The 22,870-nt window shown below is 45.5% G+C and overlaps 2 protein-coding genes across 3 annotated transcripts in view; one reads left to right on the forward strand and one right to left on the reverse strand.

Moving 5' to 3' along the window:
- Positions 1-22,870, forward strand: part of LOC142578517 (uncharacterized) — a 729,695-nt gene that overhangs the window by 419,990 nt on the left and 286,835 nt on the right. The gene's annotated exons all lie outside the window — the stretch shown is intronic.
- LOC142580108 (uncharacterized) overlaps positions 7,954-22,870 on the reverse strand; it is a 79,952-nt gene continuing 65,035 nt past the window's right edge. Inside the window, exons 1-3 of one of the 2 annotated variants that reach the window (XM_075690910.1) lie at positions 21,106-21,624; positions 19,358-19,507; positions 7,954-11,069 (exon numbers count right to left, since the gene is read on the reverse strand). In XM_075690910.1, the coding sequence (XP_075547025.1) occupies positions 10,807-11,069; positions 19,358-19,507; positions 21,106-21,376 (684 nt within the window). In that variant the 5' untranslated portion in view covers positions 21,377-21,624 and the 3' untranslated portion in view covers positions 7,954-10,806. Of the gene's footprint in view, positions 11,070-19,357; positions 19,508-21,105; positions 21,625-22,870 lie in introns of those variants that run through there. The other variant, XM_075690909.1, reaches the window with a different exon arrangement.

Below are 22,870 nucleotides of genomic sequence, written 5' to 3' on the forward strand. Positions count from 1 at the left end.
TGTAACAGCCGCGTCACATCATGGAGGAACCTTACGCCGATCTTCACTTTTTTGCGCGCGTAATCATGCGAACGACAATTAAAATTTGGAGTCGCATATCTCCTAGTACAGACATGCTAGAAGAATCCTCCAAGTGAAACCGTGTAGAAACACGACTGCCCCTAACTTTTCCATACGAACTTACCCAGTTACAGCAGTCAACAAAAAGTTAATTATTCTATTTTAATTAATTGGGCTGTTGACAGCGATAATTATCATCTCACTTTGTATCCCCCTGGCCACATATTCGCACAGGTGGTCTTCGCGTGCCTCCCAGTGCCTAACTTAAAGAAAACCACAAAGCTTAAATTTGAGCACCCTATATACGGTACTGTAGGTGGAACCACCAGCCGTGGTTGCTCAGTGGCTATGGTGTTGGGCTGCTGAGCACGAGGTCGCGGGATCGAATCCCGGCCACGGCGGCCGCATTTCGATGGGGGCGAAATGCGAAAACACCCGTGTGCTTAGATTTAGGTGCCCGTTAAAGAACCCCAGGTGCTCAAAATTTCCGGAGTCCTCCACTACGGCGTGCCTCATAATCATAAAGTGGTTTTGGCACGTAAAGCCCCAAATAAACCCATTTATTGCTACGTTCGTGCTTCTAACGCCGTCGTCTTCTTTCCTCTCGCTTCGTTACCACACTGGCGGTGTGGATTGCCGCACCGTCCCAATCGGCTGTCTGAGCCCGAAGAAGCTATGCCCGCATATTCCCAGTTGAAGACTTTCGAACTTTTGCACTCGTTCTTTGGTAGTGCATCGTCCTCAGCATCCTATTGCTATTTGGTTGTCTTAACGACATAATAATGTCATGTAAAGGGTATTTTCAAGTCAAGTCCCTTTCGGACCAGAATTCTCGAATCTGCCAGTAGTTCACTTGTGCTCTGTCCAAAGTAAAAAATATATATATAGATATATTTGTAATTGTAATGCTATATTATTGCTGCTGAGGAATATTGGGCTTTTCCCTCAAATTATTTTTTCCCCCACAATGCGCCAAATGCAGAAAAACATGGGCTGCATCTGAGGCCTGCTTTATGTATGACCTGCTGTGACTTGATGCGCGACGGCCTTCCAGCCGCCGTTGAATCGCATCCAGTGAACACTTTTTGTAAAGGTGCTACTGATAGAAAAATTGCGAGGCATCGAAATCGCGTGCCTTTCTCTGCCTGGACCATAGCTTTCATGTTCCTTCTCTTTGTGTCGTCTGTTTCCCGCTTCGTTCAGCAAGCATCAGTCCTCGAGAATGAACCAAACAATTTCTGCGCGACCATGGTTTACTCTGCTTCCAAAGGAGGACGGCATATTTTGGCTGAGGTGGCCGTTAAAGAAAAAGAAAAGGCATGTGGCTGCGAGCGATGTCGCAAATCTTCGTGTTCGCTACTAGTGTCCATATTTGTGGACAGATATTATAAAGCCATACACGCCTCAGATAAATGTCCCGAAGCAATCAAATAGCGCGCGTTTTTCAGCCTGCGGTGAGAGCTGAGAAGTGTGCTGTTCGCACGTTTCCTTCGCGGCACATGCGTGGGGTATGCATTTTTTGTAGCAGCAATCATCCTATAAATGGTTGGATGATGCTTCCCTGGAAACCCCAAAAATAAAGCTCGTGTGCATCGTAAACATAAGAGGCTACATCAGACAAGTAGTACTGCCGAATTCTTCGCGGTCGCGTTTGTCGTTGCGCATCCGTGTTTTTTCTGTAAGTCTTTGTGTGAAGCTTTGTGCAAGGGAAACATCATTTGGGCCATTTGTAGCAGGCTGTCGAACCGAACAGTTGTGGGGTTCGGGTGCAGCCTTCTGCGCATTTTCCGGTTCGCTTCAGGTTCAGCTTCGGAGCAGAAATATAACGAACGTGTTTATGCCGGTTCATATACGCGTTCATAACGGTTCAGAATTACGGAGAATACAAATTGTTTGGAGAGCGTTGTCCAGGGCATCGCCCTCGCATTCACATGAGCGAAAGATGGTTTTGCTGCTCTCTCGTAACGCGCACCGATCTATCTGATGCTTTTAACAACGAGGAAGAAATTCAATGCACCACGACCCGAGGCGCGCAGGCATGCTGCGACTTCTTTGCGAAACTCGTTGAAAACAGACTTAATTTCCTTTAGCTACGCCCGAAAGCTGCCTCACATCTGCGCCCATCTCGTGCGTTGAGGTTGCAGGATCACTGAGGCAGCAATAAGTTATGATCGCGGGCAACGCGTCACAGGCCTGTGCGACTATATAGGTGCTGCCCTTCCAAAACGTTGTTCTGTACAGCCTGCAACTGAGCTCTAACGATGCGCCCATGCAGATTCCGTTATTTTCAACGTCCTCAAACGGTCACGTTTTTGCAGCGAAGCTATTAGCGCGTCTACCTTTTGAAAACGTTGTGTATGCCTGTTCTCACAATTTTCTGAAAAATAAAAGAAAAGGAAAACGAATTGCTCAGTCACGAAGTTTATATCTTGAGACAATGTGGGAAATGTTCGGGGTGATGTGCAGATAAATTTTGGAGCCTCTGGGTTGTTTGGGTACTAAATGAGAATTGCTAAAACTTCGTTTTCAGCCGGCTTAAAGGCGGTATATGAAACGCTTACAAATTTTCCCTCTTTCTGGCAAGCACCAAAGACGCCAGCAATTTCATACTTAGAAAAAACAAAGGCCATACTATGTGTGTTGTGTACCGAAAGTTTGTAGTGCGTAGAGTAATGTGTCTCGAAACTAATTAATGAACACTTGTTTTCTCACAATTGTCATGCGTTACACGATGCGTGTAGTTCGCTTTCCCGCTGTTTTCAGTGAACTATGCCTGACACGTTGATTGCTTTTCGTGCAAATAGGAATGATGTTGTGAGTTGCGTACAATAAGCATAATGAGTTATACGTTTACCATCTGCACATGTTAGTCTTTGTATACGATAACTTGCTCAAGATCTCCAGAGTGTCACACTGCCGTTATTCACAATGATTCCGAGAGTTCTAAGAGAACTGTATATGACACCGAGTTCGAATTCGCTATAAATGAAGCAGGAGGGGATATTTCAAGTGTAATGTGTGGCAAAACTTTGACGTCACTCAGCATTGCAAATAATTACTTAACCTTCGTTTTATTGGTATTTTCGTGCGTTATGCGAGGTTCGGGGTTGGATTCCTCCGTGTACTCGTTGAATTCAACGAGCCATCTGTCCGTATTTGGTAATAATAAGAGGAACGTTATGGGCGTAATGTGTAGGTAAAGCTCACAATGTCTAGGTTTATTGCGGCATTAACTTACGTATTCAAGTACTGTGGAACGTTACAAAAACGCAAGTTTTATGAGCGGCTCAATTAAGCCCACATGCTGTCATAATTACAAATAATTCCGGGGTCAAACTTGGCAAAAGCGGGGCAGCCATGCCCTACGGGAAAACAGTGTGCGGCGAGTTGAACGCGGGTGCACCGCACGAGACGCGCGCGCCTCGAGGCAAGCGCTTGCCATTTGCTGGGGCAATGCTTCTCAATGTCCCGAGCCAACCCTGTTTCATATCTGGTGGCGATGGGAAGCGTGGTGAGCACAGCGAAAGGGAAAAATTGAAACTCATCCTGTAGTAGCACGAACCTACAAAGGGGAAATCCATACGGGTACCCCTTGTGGCTTCGTGCTAAATTTGGGCGGATGATAATTTTCACTTTCATGACACTACCTCCACCTTGCAGAATTACGCAGAACTGATTTGCCATAATGAGTGTAGTATGTAGCGATATCTTAAGGTAGCAGTCTTGATTAGAAGCGTTGAAAATCATTACTGAATCCTCGTTCTTTCGGTATTTTTGTGTGCGTCACGCCAAGAATGCCAGGCTAGTGCAAGAATGCCTTGCACAGTTCCGGCCCCGCCGGAAAACTATGCAAGGTGCTCGGGCTACGGAGCCTCCCCGTGGTCGGCGCCTATGCAAGTACCTATATGCACCGGCCTGGACAGCAAGAGCCAAAAAATAGCAATACCTTTAAAGTGAAGCTTTGCCTACCATCCCGTGGTTTCGCCCGGGTCTGTCGGTCGCTGGTCGAGTTTTCGCCGAGATTTCTCCTTTCCTTAAAAAACAAAACAAACAAAAAAAGAAACAGCCGAGCACTCCTAAAACCTGTGCTTTATTACACTCATATACATGCGTGTTTTATTCAAGAAACATAAGAATTAAAGGTATGGTGCGCTTGAAGGCGCATGTTTGTTGCGGCGAGGATATCCCTACCGAACGCTCCATGTCGGCCCTTCAGGAATGACCCCCTCCCCCCCCCCCCCAGCTTCGCACGACGGTACGCGTGTATCAAAACCTAATTTATTCGGATTTCACGGGGAAAAAATTCAAATTAGCCGAATGCCTAATTATCGAGGATATCGTGAGAACAATAAACAAATGTTTGCTAAATCAATACGCTTTTATTTACTGAAGGAATCGGCAAATACTATTTCTGACGTAATACTTCTGCGCAAACCCGCAAGGTGCACACAGAGAACAAATTAAAAAGGGAAAATCAGACACCCACTCATTCGTAGCAGTTGCTACAAAGGAAACCCACACGGGTTCCTTGAAAGATAAGCCTCGCAGTCGAAGAAAAATTCGTCCTGGTTCGGGACTCGAACCCGGGACCACCGCCTTTCCGGTGCAGCCGCTCTACTATCTGAGCTGAGCAGGCGGCTAGCAGATGGCAGGGCGAACTCGAATTTGTCAACAACTCGAAGCAAAGGCAAAAGTTTGACGTCGTCATCATCATAATCATCATCAGCCTACTTTATGTCCCCTGCAGGACGAAGGCCTCTCCTTGCGATCTCCAATTACTCCTGTCCTGTGCCAACCAATTCCACTAGCACCCGTGCACTTCCCTGGTTTTAGTATCCATTCTGTCACTCTAATGGTCCAACGGTTATCTAATCTGCGCATTACATGACTTGCCCAGCGCCATTTTTTCTCTTAATGTCTATTAGAATATCGTCTATACACGTTTGCTCTCTGATCCAAACCGCTTTCTCTCTCATAAAGTTACGCTCAGCATTCTTCGTCCCATCGCCCTTTGCGCGGTCCTTAACTTGTTCTCAAGCTTCTTTGTCAGTCTCCAAGTCTCTGCCCCATATGCACTGATTCTATACCTTCCTTTTCAATGATAACGGTAAGCTCCCAGTCAGGAGCTCACGATGTTTGCCATGCGATCCAACCCATTTTTATTCTTCTCTGAATTTCCTTCCGATGGTCTGGGTTCCCTGTGATTAGTTGACCAAGGTAAACGTACTCCTTCACAGACTCAATAGGCTGACTTGTAATCTTGAACTCTTTTTCCTTGCCCGGTTATTTATCATTATCTTTGTCTTCTGCATATTATTCTTCAACCCCATTCTTACACTCTCCCTGTTAAGGTCCTCAATCATTTGTTAGAACACGTCCCCGGTGTTGCTGCATATGTCATCGGCAAACCGAAGGTTGCTGAGGTATTCGCCATTTATCCTTACTCCTAAACCTTCACAGTTCAATAGGTGGACTACTTCTTCCAAGTAGTAGTCCAGCTATTAAGCATTGGAGAGATTGTGTCTCCTTGTCTGATTGCTTTCTTTATAGGTATCTTCCTACTTTTCTTGTTTAGAATTAAGGTCGCTGTGGAATCTGTGTAGATATGTCCCAGGGTATTTACGCGTAAGCGGTAACGTAATAAGAACGCAATAGTTCTGCGGAAACCCGCAAGGTGGAGAGGTAATTAATAAAGAAAAAATCAGACATCCACCCGTTCGTAGCAGTTGCTACGAAGAAAACCCATATGGGTTCCTCAAAAGATAAGCCTCGCAGTTGAAGAAAAATTCGTACTGGTCCGGGGGTCGAACCCGGGACCACCGCCTTTCCGGGAAAGCTGCTCTACCATCTGATTTTGCTTCGAGTTGTTGATGAATTCGACTGCGCCCTGCTATATCTGCTAGCCGCCTGGCTAGCTCAGATGTTAGAGCGGCTGTCCCGGGTCCGAGTCCCGGACCAGGACGAATTTTTCTTCAACTGCGAGGCTTATCTTTCGAGGAAACCGTATCGGGTTCCTTTGTAGCAATTGCTACGAACGGTTGGATGTCTGATTTTCCATTTACTAAATACTATTTTGCACAGAAACAGTTCAGAAGCAGCAATTCTCGCCATCTCTTGAGTGACTAGCACTCGCAGTGGCGAAGGCCTCGCGACTCGTTCCGCAGTGCGGCCGCACGTAGGGCAAGGCATGCGTGTCACTACAGCGTGCATGTCATTTCTTTCGCCAGCGTCAGCAACAGCATCGAGGCGCAGAAGGCGGGTTTGATGCCAGCGCGTGGGCCACGGTCGACCAATTTTCATCCTCGACAGCTTTCGCCGTTGACTGCTGCGAATGAACCCGCGGTCGCTGCCCACGTGATCACGGATCTCAACCATGTAGTTCTGAAGGCACGCGGCCAAACCTAGTTAATGGAGGCCCAAGTTCCAATTAGACATCACTGGAGCTTGGTATGCCAATTCGTCCCAAGTGGACCCAATCGGAAGTCACTGGATGAGCAATCTCGTGAAGAAAATCGTTCATAATAACTACAACACAATTATAATGTGTTTTCAAATAAAAAAAATATTTGTATTTTGGCATGATAAATTGAGAGCAGTTTTCTGTAAAGTTAAAAATCTCTCTGGAAACGTTATCAATTTCTCAATGGCCTCAACTAAATCTTGATTGCGCATGTATCACCTGACATGCATCTCTCATAGTGAAGTGGTGGGTTGTCATTGAAGAGAATTGCCATAATTTGTTCATTCGTGAATTAGCTTCTTGAAAGGAGTTTTAAGTATATATGTATCCATGTCATATTAAGGTTAAGGCTCATCTAGGTTTTTTCCCTTTCTTTCGTTTCTCATCTTGGAGCTAATGAATCCAATTGAGAGACCAGTTGAGTCCACTTGTGTTCAAACAACCGATTGGTCCAATCGGACCTGCTGGATTTTTCCAGTAAGTGTCCCAAAACAGGAGGAGCATGTTGTAGGCTGTAGGTGGATCTAGCTTTGCAAGGCATGCTGGCAATTGTGACTGTTCACATGCGCTGGGCCAAATAACTCTGCATAATGAGTTCGATTTCACTCAATAATGTATACGCCTGCCAGGACCAGAGGACGAGTCCGTATGGTCCGATTTAACGAGGGTCAAATCAACAAGGTTTTGTTGGCATTCGGTCATGCAAGCGTGTTCATCATTTGCATCGGTGGTGGAAGCCCGGCCACCACCAATCACCATTGATGAGAACGATTGAAAGCCATTTGGTTTGAAATTGAGCCCCTCAATTAGTTCCCCTATAGTGCATCTCTGGCCTAGGCGATCGTTTCAATTAAGGATGTGCCTATGTCAGGGCAACTCCAGTGACATACGCCCCTTTTGGACCAGTGTTCATCATGCCTATCATCTCGTGATCCTGTCTTCTCTGGTGAAGTTTGGTGTCCATGTTATCACCAGTTGCATTGTATTGAAGCAGTGATGGCAACCAATCAGTTTTCCCACTAGATGTAGCGGATTTTTGCAGCAGTAAATATGGTTTTGCAGGCGGCATTTTTTTTTCAGCTCGCAGATCATGTTGCCTTCTTTTTGATATTAAAACTCGGGGAGCTTGAATAGTGACACTTCCTAATTAATTATGAATGTTCTAAAAAGCTACATTCAAATAGCAAATATTTTCTAAACAATGTGAAATATAAAGTTTGCCTTGAGCCCATCTGGTATAAAAACAATTTACATTATTTGACACATGTGGGTTTACAAAGGGACGTCCAGTAAGCTCAGGAGCTTGTAAATGATACTGCACTAATTCAGTTCTTGCAACATTCAAACTACCATCAGAGCCTTTGAGCACAAACTGCACAATAGCTACGATTAAATTTTTTATTATAGCTGCTTAAAGATGATACAAGAACCTCTCTTGGTCATCACATCTTTATTCTGCAGAAACAGGGAGAGAAAAAATCCATCATGTGCCAGCACAATGATTTGAGACTAGCACCACAGCCATACAAGTTTATGACAAGTGCAATCTCAAGACACAACCCAGTGCGGACATGAGGGCATCCTTTCTTGCTTTGAGCAATGCTTAACTCCTGCTTGCATTTCACATATATGAGATGGCTGCAACGGAAAAACAAGCGCGGCAATATTTATTTTATTTACAAATGGTTCCCTCAGAAACAAAACAGCAGGGATAATACAAAACACTGTGCAAGATAGGTGCACGACTTGTGTAAATAATTTTCCTACAAAAAGCTCCAGCATCATGGCACCAGCCAGAACCCTCTATATAAAAAGCACATTGGCACACACTCTGAACATCTTAAAAAATAGAGCCTCCGATTATACGAAGGCACACAAAGTTCAATGGACGGATGAGAGAATGAGGCACAGGTCCTGTGGGAATTGTTTGTTCAATTTTTTTTCTGTGAAAGAATACAAAATCTACCCTTCTCAATAAAAAGAAGACTACACATTTCCTCTTGAATTCGGTATATTCTAAAAACTTCACGAAAACATGGGCAACACACCGGCGATAAGTTTTCGAAAAGGCAAAGGTGGAATGACATGAACATTAAATATTAGTCACGAACAAGGGTGGAACAATAAGGCTGAGATTCAAATGATAAAATCACATAATAATTCATTCCAGTAAGATGAAATGCAAACTAAAAATGTGGCAATGTGTGCGGGCATCCTGACAAGGCATCAGATGGCACACTACTTAGAGATTCACATTGAGAATGAGATGTCATACTGGAATCTAGTCTACAAGGTTGAAAGTGCAAGACTTCTAGCTATGCTGCAGAAGAGAGAACAAGTTATGTCCATTGAAACATCTTGTAGTTGGAATGTAAAGAATAGAATGTAATGATGCTAGCCAAGTTAGTGAAGGGCACTATTTTTCTGCTGGTACACACAAAAGCATCCTTCTGTAATAAATCAGATCTGTGCATCATTATACTTTGATGGATGGAATGCTGGCCAGGAAATTCAGTCCTGCAGGTCCATTACAACTGCATATTAAACATTTATACAGATTCTTAGACTACTCAGGAACAAAGCAGTGTTAAAATCACACAGCTTGATTGGATGCTATCTTGAAAGAATTTCCAATCATACAAGAAAAAAAAAAAGACTATGGCCAACTAATCACGTCTGCTTTTTTTTCCCTGTCAGATTGCAGTATTCATTCACGTGGAACATTCCTGCAGACGTAGGTTAAGGAAAGCACAAACACTGAAATGAATTTATTTCATGTGCTACAATACTAGGCTATTGTCATTTCTTTTCAGGCAAATTATGAAGATGATTGCATGAGAACTCTTAGCATTGTATTTTCTTTGAAGGCTTTACTCATTAACCTGAACACTGCTGCTTCCAGACACAATTTAACTTCGAAGTTGGCAAGTTGGTGTACAACGTAGCAAACTGCTCCCTAGTTTCACAAAAAACATTTGTTACAAATAAGCACCAGGCACAAAGGCACAGTACTCCTTGTCAGAAGTGCTTAAATGAAAGAATTGCAGTCTGGAAGAATGTAATGAGTTCCCTTCAGACATGCTTTGTATAGTTCTCCATGACACACCATGCAAATATGACAAAACAATGTTACATCATTTGTGTAAAATGTTTGACATACAAAAACCACTTTTGACGTATTATGTAGTATCATAAAGTTGAATCACAAAACAGGCTGCGGTCTCTCCTGCATCACCATTCTTGAAGATGAGTGTTCCCTTTTGGGATGATGCTAGGTTACTGCTGCCAATTCAACTTGAAAACCTGTCACATTAATTATTACTTCTATAGTTACAGTGGTGCATTGGTTGACCTAATTAAGCTAATAATCAGTTAACCATATAACTATAATCTAAATAAGGGTTCTGTAGGCCTCTTGCAAATCTACAACTCACAGAATTGATCAGCTTAAAAGCAGATAACTATGCTCCACTCATAGCAATCGTCTGGGATGAACCACCAAGTTTTCTGAGGCATTAGCTTGCTTTAAGTGCCTCAAATAAGCATGCTAAACATCCGCCCCAAATTCGTACAAGTCAACACAATTGAAAGGTGTATTTTGCAAATTTGCTTGAGTGCAAGTTTACATGGGACTATGTTTTACTGTGGTTCTCACACGCTCAACAGCTTCACACACCACCTCAGGCTATGCAAGTGGCTTTAAAATTGTATATTACTCAGTCTTGTACGTTTGGTCAGTTTAAGCGCTCTATAATTGCTTTAATGATGACAGATTGAATATCCTATTCCCTATTAGATAGATGCACATTTCTTTAGCTGCTTAAACCAAAGGCTAGGTTCAGGAAAGACTTGTTCAGAATGAAATATTTCAGAGTAGGCTCCCATTGAATACAGTAAGAAATTGTGGTACATCTCCCTAGCCCTTCATATGGTGCAAGTTGGGCGGTGTTATCAACTACTGCGAATGAGACAAGATGAAGTTGTGTGGTCCAACTAACTCCCCTACTACATGTGCCTGTTGTGTTATGTAAATGAAATAACACAGAGTGCAAGAAGACTGCATTGAATTGAAGAATCAGGGAATCCAGTTGGAGATTGCCTCGACTACTTCAGCTACAGAGGCAAAACATAGAGGCCTTGAAGCCAACCGATCAGATGTCCTTGTTAGGTGTCACGAAGGATGTCGGCACAGAGCTAGAGATTGCAGCTACACTGTGTTGCCAGGCCTTTTTTCTTTCCACTCACATGATTGTATGTAAGCAAAGTCATGGGATGCACTGATGACTTCAGGCACGGGTTTGGGGTGGCACACCCATGGTGTGTGTTGGATTCATTCCAAAGGCTTGTTGCTGGTGCTCTTGTTCGTCCAGTTTGCGTGCCATGCGTCGACTGTCCACTGCAAACAGCACTGCGGCAACGTAGGTGCAGAAGGCCCCAATTACACCCAGGGCAAAAGACCACGACAGGAAGTTGTGGTCCGGGTCTGGCATCCAGTCCCGGCCATCACCACGGGCGCCAAATGTTATGACTGCTATCGTGTTGCACACCGCTGTAATAGAAACAAGTCATGAGGTTAGCTTTCAGAAGCTCCTAGCGAAATTAATTGTGGAATATCTGAACATACTTTTTTCCAGCGTATTACGGTACACTATGATTGCTTTCGGGTGCTAGAAATAGACAAAAACTAATGGCAATGATGAAAGGACGCAGACAAGTGCTCCCTGCTATATGTGTGCACCTGGTAGTTTCGAGGGAGCAAAAGCTGACCGCCTGCGAAAATAAGCTGACCAGGCCTTTTCATGTGGATGTGATCTATGAGATTTCACTAACATGTCACAATATATTCTGCAGAAAGGACATAGGGCTTTATTTGCATCAGTATAGCAGGTCCTGCCTCTGTATCATTATTATTTGATATCTATATAGATAAGGTTCCTGTTTACTTATGAGTAATCATATTACCTCACTACAGACCATGCTTCACATATGAGGCTTCCATAAGTGGCGATACTTAGCCTGATCTCCTTTGCCCTTACCAACTTCTCTAAACAATCCTAGAACCATAATTTACATATATTATTCTGTCTGTACGATTCATCATAGCATGGTATGAATTTCCTGGCTTTATGGTAGCCGCTTTGACTGCCAACTCTGTACAGAGTAGGTAGCTTACTTGAGGCACTCAACATTAGCAAATGTTTCGCTGCTGGGCATGTGGACATTCTTTGTGGCTGTCCATGCCAAATTGCTCATTATTTTTCATGTAGTGTAGTTCACCCTCTAACTGCCAAGTTAATTCTGGAAAAATGTACCAAATATCTAAAAATTTTTTATGAAGTTATACTTTTTTCTATTTCACTCTCATGAAATATGTTGATTGATTTCTGGTTAGAATGAGCACACAAAACAAATGAAAAAAAAAGGGAAGCTGCTTTGAGGGCAGCTTTCCCTCAATGCCAACCGTACCTCGTGTTTGGCAGTGGGAGCAGCACAACATTGGGCTGAATGAGTGTGCCTCGTCATTGGCGATGTTAGTACAACCTTCCATGACGAGTACAACTTGGAATTTAGGTTAACGGGTTAATCAAGACTTCTACCAATGATGTTTTGAGTCCAGCATGTAGATGCGTTGACTTCACATGTTGCTTTTGCTAGGTATTTACTCCAGTGATGGCTGCCTCCATACGATTCTTATGAAAAGGCACAAGAATTCTACTTTTGGCTCTCTTAACAAGTACACTTGTCTGTATTCCTTATGGCACTATAAGTGCATGTTCAATATGACGACACCTAAAGTTGTTTGTTACTTTTGAGGTGAACACACTGCTATTGTCACTGGTTACTGCTCATGAACTTCCCTCTTTTGAGACAATCTTTTCCTTGATGAACTGAATGATGTCTGACTCGGACCTGTTTGGTACCGTCCATGTTACAATGAATTGTGTTGCGGCATCTACTAATGTTATAAAGTACTTCTCATCAACTGCAGGCAAAAGTAACAACAGAACTAGGAAAATCATTTAACCAACTCCGATGACACATTGTGAGCCCCAATCCATCAGCATGGCTTCAAATGCTCTATCAGAGAAAAAAAACTGAAGTTTTTAAACTTCAAGCACTCCATAACATAGCATGCATACATTTGCTGTTTTTTGAGTGCCTTTCACATAGCAGCTATCGTTCATACAGGTTGCAGTCTTTGCTTTAATTTTTTATCCATTTTTCGTCTACTAGCCAACCGTGAATAGTCAAAAGTGTCGCTTTTGAAAAGAATAAACCATTTGGGAGTCAGCATCGTCATTTCATCCTTCTCTTGTGTCCTGTTTCGACTTTCGTACTGTCAGTTTATTTGTTTTCATCAGTACTCTTGATTAGTCTTACATGGTCGACAGTCTAAAAGGGCATTCGAAGCACTTCCCTTGGGTTCAGTGTTCCTAGTTGCACTACAGTCGACTCCCGTTAATACGAAGTTCACGGGGACCGCAAGAAAATTCGAATTAAACGAACTTCCAATTAAGCACAAAACACAAAAAACAGCACTTTATTTGTGGCGAAATCGAGTATTTTCTCTAAGAAAAATAGTCGGTCATCTTGCTTTGCTTTTTCTTGCCGAATCGCGCTGCTGAAAGCAAGTTCTGCAGGCTGTAGATGTGGCGGAACGCTTCTTCCGCGTTACCTTCAGCGGCAAAGAAGCGCTCCGCAAGAGCAAGGCCCGCAGCTACATCGGCAGCCTTAGGTTGCGGCTCGCCTTCAACGTCATCATAGCTTTCCTGGGTCGCTTCCTGGGGCCGAATAATCTCTACAATTTCGCTATCCATCAGCGCACCGCACGTTTCGACCGCCTTGTCTACGGCGACGTAATCTTCAAAATTGACGTCCCCGAGAGCATCACCAAAATCAGTGCCGTCAAGCTCGCATGTTGACCCTTCCTCCGCTGAAATTTCAGAGGCATCCTCCGAAGAAGCTGCCACAAAACCGCAAGCCCTGAAGCAGTTTGCGATTGTTTCTTGCTTCACACGATCCCATGCTCGCGCCAACATGTGGATGGCACTAAGCAGGCTCACCTCGTACTTTGTGGAGCTATCCATACACAAAATCATGCGCTCGAGGAGGTGCCGCCTGTACAGGACTTTAACATTCTTGATGATGCCTTGGTCCATTGGCTGCAAAACAGCCGTTGTGTTTGCAGGCAAAAATGCGAGGCGTATTGCACTCAAGGCTGGCACATTCACGTGAGCACTGCAGTGATCGACAAGGAACAACACCTTGCGGTTCGAAGCAGCAAACTTGCGGTCCAATTTGCTTATCCAGCTCTTGAAGATTTCGGCCGTCATCCACGCTTTTTTGTTCGCCTCATAGTCCACAGGCAGCGTCTTCACGCCTTTAAAACATCTCGGCTTCGCGGCTTTCCCGATCAAAGTAACCGACATCGTTCCGTGACAGTCATGTTTGCCACAATCAGCACCGACACTCTCTCCTTGCTGCGTTTTCCCCCAGCACAGTCGTCGTCCTTGAATGTCAGGGTCTTCTCTGGTAGAAGCCGATAGAAGAGTGCAGTCTCATCTGCATTGAAGATGTCTTCCGGTCTGTATTTGGAGAGATATTCACGCAGCTTTCCGTCCTTCCACGTGGCGCATGTTTCCTGGTTAACGGACGCCTTTTCACCACACACGCTCTTGAAAACCAGGTCATGGCGATCTTTAAAACGCGTCAGCCATCCATCTGACGAAACGAAGTCATCGATCCCCAACATTGCTGCAAGTGTTCGGGCTTTCATCGCAACAATGTCTCCGCTGAGAGGAAGTTTGTTGCTCCTGGCCTCCCTAATCCAAACCAGCAGAGCCTTCTCCAACTCTGGGTAAGCGCCGGTGCGCATTCGCTTCCGAGAAGTCTTGAACTTGTCGTTCTCAAATGCATCCATTATAGTGCGCTTGTTCTTGATGTAGAGAGCATGTTTGGCTTGATCCCGTACTTCCGCGCTATGTCTTGTTTGGCGGCACCTCCCTTCTCAACTTCCTTCAAAACCTCGACTTTCGTTGCCAGGTCGAGCGTGCGATAAGAGCCACGGTTTGCCATGGCTATAAACTGCGCGACTACGTACAGTCAATTCCGAATCCCTCATGGAACAACCTAGCCTACAAGCATACGCTGCGCACGCTGCAAGACTAATCTCGCACAATCGCGCCACTGCCAGTATGCAGCACTGCGTGCACCTATGGCACTCGCGTGGCCTCCGCGATCAGCTCCGGCCACGCGCGGCAGCCGCGCGCGGCCTCCGGCGGGAGCCGCTTCGCCTCCCGCCGGAGTTGATCGCGGAGGCCACGGCAGCCGTAGCAATGAATAATCGCGCCGCTCCAAGAAGGATGGCGTTGCGGGCGGCTGCGGTGGCGATGACACCAACGCGGAGCACGGAACTGTTGCAACACTTGAAAATTTGCAGTCTACCAAAGAATGACGGTCACTTCGAGGATCCCGGCTGAAAATTAACTTCCAATTAAACAATATTACTGGATGAGGACTTCGAATTATTGAGCGATTTCTTCTATAAGATTACATGCAAAACTGACGGGACCAGCACTTCACTTCTAATTAACCGAAAATTCCAATTAAGCGGCTTCGAATTATCGGGAGTCGACTGTACTATGGTCGGTGATATAATCACGACCTGGTGAGGTGGGTCTTCACCACAGGAATCAGGAAACGACGACAAAGCCAGGCATAGTGAGGATGAAAGAAAAAAGTACAAAAGATTGTATCCACATCATTGGTAAATGGGTGTGACTCTCATGCGAGTCTAGAGCGGTTTCTTTTGACACGTGGGCCAGCTCAGCCTTAAATAACCTCTGGCGATCCTGTCGTCACCATCTTCTTCCGGACCCTGTGGAGTAGTAGTGCTGTGTCAGCTTGCAGAGAGCGGTGGGAGGGTCACCTTCTTGCCTTTTGGTTTGTCTTGCTCCGTCACCCCTCTTGTGTCAGCTTGTGGAGAGCGGGAGGGCACCTTCTCGCATTTTGGTTTGCCTTGCATCTTTTTGTGTCAGCTCGGGGAAGAGCGTGCTATTGATTCGGAGAAGAGGGCAGTCACGTTGACGTGGGGACGCCCGCCTAAACACCTCGCACATCCAACACGTCGATCACACATCGGATAGTTTTGCTGCCAACACATCTGACAATCCCTAGCATGTTTTGCCATGTCTGGGTCTATATTCTGCCAATAATGACGTTTAGACAGATTTTGGCAGGGCATCTCCATGGACTGCATCATCATAGTGACTTTGAAAGTGATTTGGGAATCAGAACACACTGTTTTTGTCTTCCCTCGTTGTGTGGTAGGATAAGCCAGTGTGCTGTTGATTATTTGCGAACCTTGTTTTGGCTTGTTGTTGTACTTGCAATTTCAGTGCCTGTGATAACAGCGGCAGGTTTTGCCTTTGTCCTGGGCTTCATGCATCTAGAAGTCACTTGCATGCACACTGTGTTGGGTTCGGACATCCTTGATAGCACAACTGTCGTGGTTACATTGAAGTCGTCATGCAGTTGCTTTTTCATTTGTTCATGTCAGGATCACCACTCTATGGTTTAGTATTCCTTGCTTTCGCACCATGCACAAGTGTTGGCTGGTAGCAAGGCACCACCAGTCAGAGGCTGTTGTGTGAGATAGGCAAAGAAAATGGGTCAGGAATGTGCTTGAAAAGCTAGTGCCATTCGGCCCGTCAAGTGGCCGAGAATGCAATTACGGCTGTCACATTCACTACCATTGTAGACCGCCTGATGCACATGTGGCACCCTTTTTTTATCAAGCGGCCGTGATAATGGTCACAGACTCAACTGTATTTTTGTTGCTTGGCTTCGAAACATTGCAGGGCATTGCACATTTGTTATTGTCAGTCTAACTTGTCATTGGTTTACCGTTGCACATGATGCAGAAACTGGTTGATGGTATCGCATTACGAATATTGGCATTGCACATTCTAACTGCATTCTTTGTACTGTATCATCATTGGAAAGTTGTATGAACCACATCCAATGTGCTGGAGCAGTGTGCACATACAGTCGGTTATAGCACTTTCTTTTCCTCACTATACTGTTGTGTTCACGTAGGCAGCCCACTGGTGAAAGAGTAGCAACTTGTCGAATTCCGCCTTTGACACTGTCACAGTAATATCCAGTTGTACTCATAAACTGTTGTTTGATGCGAAGCGAATGTATGGTCATGAAGCCAGAAAATGCTTGGCTTTAGGGCCGGTGCATCCATTCACAAGCAACCACTGTGCACCGATTTCACATCAGTTTTCCAATATTTGAAAGTGCTCAAAGTCGCTGTCAGATCCAGCATAGTTCCAATAACAGCTGAAACACCATTCCTGCTGTTATTCAGCTTGCTTGACAGTTTTCCCTGCTGTCTCTTGAGAAAGCATGCCCTCATTTGTTAGTTGCATTGGCCATCGTACGCTCCTTCAATGTAATTGCGCTTCTCTTTACTGCTTTTTGCCTAGTGTGGGTGGTGTGGTTGAGTCACCATGCCACTTGTGAAATCTCTTTTTGAAAGCATCTTGTAGCATTGTATACAGCTTGTGCCAAAACATGCTTCATCCTTGATCACCATAGTCTTTCACTTTAGTGTGCTTGCTTTCCATGCCAGTCATTTTTTTGCTTGATGCACCCACCACTTCCCACTTCAGGATTTCGAGATCTGACATTCTCGCCTGCAGTCGTCTGCCTGAGGTTCGTGCCAGGCACTTGCCTCAGAGTTTGCTTCAGTTGCCCTACTGCCCCTGCCCAGTAGCTAGTAGAATGGCAAGTGGCTGCTACTAGCTACCAACTGAAATATCAGCCACTTGCCATTCTTGTGTCCATAATGATGGTGCTAGCTGTCTTCTCATTAACGCTGTCTCTAGTACCCGAGGGCTTTTTTTCCCATGGTTTAGTCCTGTAGTTCTGCAGACAATATGTACTTCATCTTTATTGCCTTGAACACAGAACTCATTCAGGCAAAACAGCACTTTCACCATGATCCATTTTAACAACCGCCTTTGTAAATAAAGTCATGTTGGCAACAGGCATTACTCTTGCTGCGAGTGTAGGCTGGTTTTGTCTTGGAAAACGCAGCTCTGCTTCTCCATTGTGAAAATTCTCAAGCACACTCTCTGTGTCCGTCACCTAATGTTACCAGTATTTTTGTTAGAAAGTCTACAGGTTCATCAAGTGAACCCTGTCTAAATGGTGCTTGGAAATGTCCTGGTGGGATCCAGTAGACAATGTTTTTTGTAGCTGGCACCTGTCATTAAAGGCAGGTTTCAGAATTACATACCTTCACAGCAGTAGCTCAGCTCACTCTTCACAAAGTGAAAGGTACAGAGCCAATTTTTAAAACTTATCAGTAATACTGCAAGGAATGTTTATTTTGTTGACGGGAATGGCACACAAAAGCACACAGGAGGTGGTGGGACAGTCCAGGAGCTGTATATTGTGACTGTCCATTTGATCTCATTCACCATTATTTCCACCCTTATTCATTTACTTGGAGGCACTATTCATGCCAAGAAAATGGCAAATGAAACGGATCATCAAAAATACGCAAACTCAACCTAGCACCCCGAGCATTAACCTTGTATGCTGTAGTAATAATGCGCCCAGCTTGATCCTATTCGTACCTGTCACTAAAATTAATATGTACATTCAATATTGAAGACCTGAGGTGAGCACAACCCCAAAGCTTTCAAGGCCCTGAATAATTCACTCTCCAGGGCAGTACTGGGCTCTCAATATCATCTGGTATTCTTTTCTCTCCATTTATGCAATTTCGCATAGGGGAAATACTTTTCTTAATATATCCTACAATGTATGTGTGTGTCACTTTTTTTAACTTCTGGCAACTATGACTTGTAAATGGCCAACTCTTGCAGAAGTCACGGCCGTAAAATTAGTGCCACATAAGGAACAAAGGCACTGGGTAAGAACACAGAACTTCCATATGGGTCTTCCAGCATAATGCCGTTAATTCTTTTTATGTTATGCTCTGCACTGTTTAATCGCCTCAAAGGCACAGAGCAGTAAGCCAAGTTTGACACTTTTCTCTCAAAACAACAAAAGCACAAGATGACTGAAGTCGTAATTTGTAATAATTGCCATTTCCCATTCTTTTCGTACCATCTATCATCCCGCATGGATGATTCCAGCTAATGACAGCATCCAAGCTGATGGCGAATGGCAAAAGAAATTAAAAAAATTAATAGAAAATGCACACTGATCTTAAGAACTACAAAGTGATGTCGATGTGCCCTGCAGTTCAATATGTTGCTAATACAAGCTCTTGGCAAACAATCTGCTTGAAGTTATGGCCATGCTTTTCACAAATTATTGCATGGAAGTGCTTGTCTTTGTCTTTTCTTTCTGTGTCTGTTGTATTCTGGTTGCACCAATTTTCCTCATCAGTATTGCATAGAAAACAGCATGCCACATGCTGTATCAATTTTCCGATCATTTGCTTGGCTGTTCATGCACTGTGTCAAAAGTTTTAACTTGAATGGCGTCACAGTACAGGTATTTTGTATTCCACTATTTAAATCGTAAAACATTGCTGTTGCTATAATCTACGAAGACACACAAGGAGAAAGGCACTCTTTTTTTAATTGATGCTGGGGCTCTCTTAGGCATGGCAGCAACTGGGAACATGGGAAATGCTGCATTCGCCATGTACAACACAAATGCCTGGTTTTGTTTAGTTACCCATAATAAGCAAGTTTATACCTCAGAACAGATGAATTTCGTGATAATCAGCATGTGGTTTGATGTTTGACCCATATCAAACACATGGTTCTAGCCACTCAAGAATGTTACCTGATGCCAGAAGCAAGGCAATGACAACCTTGAGCAACTGCAGCGTTCTCGCTGAAGGCAGGCAAATGTGCATGGCCAGCAGCAGGACAGAGGCGAGCAGCAGCAGCGTGAAGCCGATGGTGAAGAACACTTGAACTGCCACAAAGAATGCTGCACAGAACAACAAAGGGGCACACCTTCAGCAAAAAATGTTTCCTAATAAAATCAGCTTTAACCATATTGTGTTTAATATTATAGCACAATGGAGGATACACATTATTCCACAAACAGGCTTTTCTGCACATCAAGTTGCCCGGACGAAGTTAACTTGGGGCACTGTCAAAAGCTCGGGTGGCGGCAGGGATGGTGTCCCCGGTGTGTGCCCTCATTCCCAGTTCTTCGCACTCTCTGTTAGGCAAGACAAGATGTGGGGAGAAGTGTGTGCAGCACTTAAAGTTTGCATATGCTCTAATGTCCAGATGAGTTTTAAACAAGCTTAGCCAAGCATGACTGGACAAGAGTGCAGCAAAACTGCAGAAAGGGCTTGCGGAGGCAGCACGACATGTACATTCTGAGAGACCTCCAAATTTATCAATAATCAGTTATGACAAGTTGCATCTGTATCCTTCACTACAATGCAATAAACCACTTCAATGCAAGTATCTTGTTGCATCTAAGTTTTCACTAACATTGCATCTCTGACCCTTTTTATAGAGCTTTCCACAAAGTCTCGTCCTGACTATGCATTGAACCCTGACAACTTGACAGCATTACAGTTTTCACCAGTCACTTGCTAGTGTTAGCAGCAGCCTTACACGTAATGAATTACATGTATTTAAATACTTGCAATGAAATAATTTTCGGTTTGTAATGATCGTTTACTTTACACAATAATGCTCACTGTAATTAAATTACCTTTTTTTTCAGTAGCCAATTACATGTAACCATTTACTTCATTCACGAGACAAGCTGTAACACACAAAGTAGCTTAAGAAATCTCCTAAGTTCTTAAAGCACATGTAAGAAATTTAGTGAGAACTACAGCAGAACTCAGTGGTAATGCACAAAGCATGCTCATACGTAACATGCTGAGCTGTTTGCCCACTGTCACTGCCAGTATTCAAAACAGTTGGACACCGAACTAGCACGACTCTTGCATGTTTCCATTCTGAAGAAAACTCCTGGGAGCAAAAATACACAGCATGCAACAGGTCTAGTACAATGATGCGATGTCTTTCCATGGCTTATGTACGCATCTTTATTTCGCGCAAAGTTGTAGCATGTGGAAGATGCAAGGCAAGCACATAAACTATCGACAGAGCGATGTACGACTGAATTGTACATACAAGCGTGTCATCGCGCGTGCCGGCATACTGGCTGCCATTCGCCGACGTTCCACCACAGAGAGCGTGCAGCAATTCCACCTACACTCAACACGAGTTGAGACTAAACCAAGAAAGCAACCCCTACTCGATGGTCTCTTTGGCAACAGACGGCTACTAAGAAATACGGGACGTGACCATCGTGCTGCTTGCACTTAAGCACTTGTTCGTCCGGTATGAAAGGAATCAATGTGCGTCAGCAGAACGTCAACTGATATGACATAAGTGCGGCTGAGTTGGCGAATTCCTTTCGTCCCATTAGAGGGAAAGCAACGCCTTCCGTTATTCACGCGACACGTGACCCCTTTGAAGAAGGCGGGGCAAGCGCGGCAGACGCGGCGAGGAACCGCGCGACACAGCATAGCGGCGCGGCGCGCCACAACTCACGGATCTCGATGAAGTCCCGCAGCGTGTTGTACTCATACGCGAAAATCCAACGGCAGCCGACATAGTATTTCTCCATGTTCAGGTCCCTGGGGTCGGCGAAGCTGCGGAAGCACGTCTCCCAGAGGCCGAGCTGCAGGAGCTGCGCGCTGTACACGCGTGGGTCCGAGGCGAGCCAGTAAGGCGTCGTGAAGGCGATGAAGACGAGCACTAGGCTGATGGCGGCGAATAGGTAGCCCGCCTTGCGGCCCAGAGACAGCTGCGACCAGCCCATAGTGACCGCCGGCACCTGACCGTCGAGCGCACACTTCTTTCAAATCGGCCGCAAGCGCGCGCCGAACGTCACCGATGCCGCCGACGTCGGACAAACATGGCGCCGGGAGCCGCTCTCTGAACGGGCGTAGCCGCCGCAACCGAAACATACACAGGTGCGCCGCTGATCGCTTGGTTGTGCCGGGCGGGCATTCCAGTCCTCGCCGCAGTTGCCAAGAGAGAGAGAGAGAGCGGAGCCTCTCACCTGCGCGATTCCTCCTCACCGCACGCGCGCGCGTCTCGAAGGGCAACTTAATAAAGCGCAAAACCGACAGGTCCCTGTTTCTGCCGCCGCCAAGTGTTGTAGCGTACGCGATGCATGAATCACGCGTACGGAATTATCGCCGCCTCGCGCAGAAACCTCTCGCGTGCTTGGGCACTTTGTTGTTCGACGTACGACGTATGGTGCTCTCGCGGTGTTCCCAAATGAACCGACTATCATTAAACACGCATACGTTTTCACTGGCTTCGTAGCGCATGGATTCTGATTAGTTTCCACGCTATTGTACGCACCAAAATTTCAGAGAGAGGCGCTTTTTTGCGGTTCTTTAATTGTACTTGCTACGACGGCAAAACACGCAGAGGAATGGAGGTTGTGATCCACTGTAGCGGGCCGGTATGCGATTCTATTCCAATGTTATCCCTTTTCGCCCTTCTCCAGTGAATCGAGCGGCGGTCCGCCCCGCCGTCCTTGAAATGATAAGAAAGGATTCTGTGAGAGTAAAACGAAAGGAACTCTCACATTATACCGCCCGTGTATGAACAACGCAACAGCCGTTGAAAGAGCGAGTTTCAACAGCACACCGATGGCCCTGGCCGCCGTTTTGTGAAGGCGGCCAGGGCGACCGTACTCAACATTCCACTGATACAAAAGCAGAGTTCAGATTCGAAGCACGTAGCTGTGACCCAACTGACGCGATTACACATATGCAAGTGCACATCCGCCGTCATCATTCAGACGAAGTCAGCAACTGAGACGATAATTCCGACCGCTTCTGAGCACTGTGGACAAGACAGACAGGCACGTCATTGCTGCAGCTACGGAGACACGCTACGTGCAGTCATTCCGAGGGCCAACTGTGAGGCTGAACGGGCGGTGACTGGACGCGGCCGAAGGCCACGGCGTGAGCGGTGATGTCAAGCGGTGCCAGGGAGAATGCGCGCGCTTCGTCGGCAACGGCCGCGACGTCGCCGCGGGCGAGGATGGCGCGCGGAGGCGACGGTCGGTCGACAGGAAACCACCGATGAGCGACCAGAAACTGGGCTAACTGGGAGATCATTCTGAGGAAGCGCCGTCATCGTGGAATGTTGTACGCACACGTATTTTGTGACGCCAGCAAACAATGCACGGTGTTACAGCCGGTTTGTTATACCCAACGTAGTCGGGGACGAACGCAACAGCGAGAAGATGCGCGTATGACAACCCAATGCGGCGGCGCCCACGGAACGAAACTGT

This window comes from Dermacentor variabilis, chromosome 4 (assembly GCF_050947875.1).
Source record: "Dermacentor variabilis isolate Ectoservices chromosome 4, ASM5094787v1, whole genome shotgun sequence".
Taxonomy (NCBI): domain Eukaryota; kingdom Metazoa; phylum Arthropoda; class Arachnida; order Ixodida; family Ixodidae; genus Dermacentor; species Dermacentor variabilis.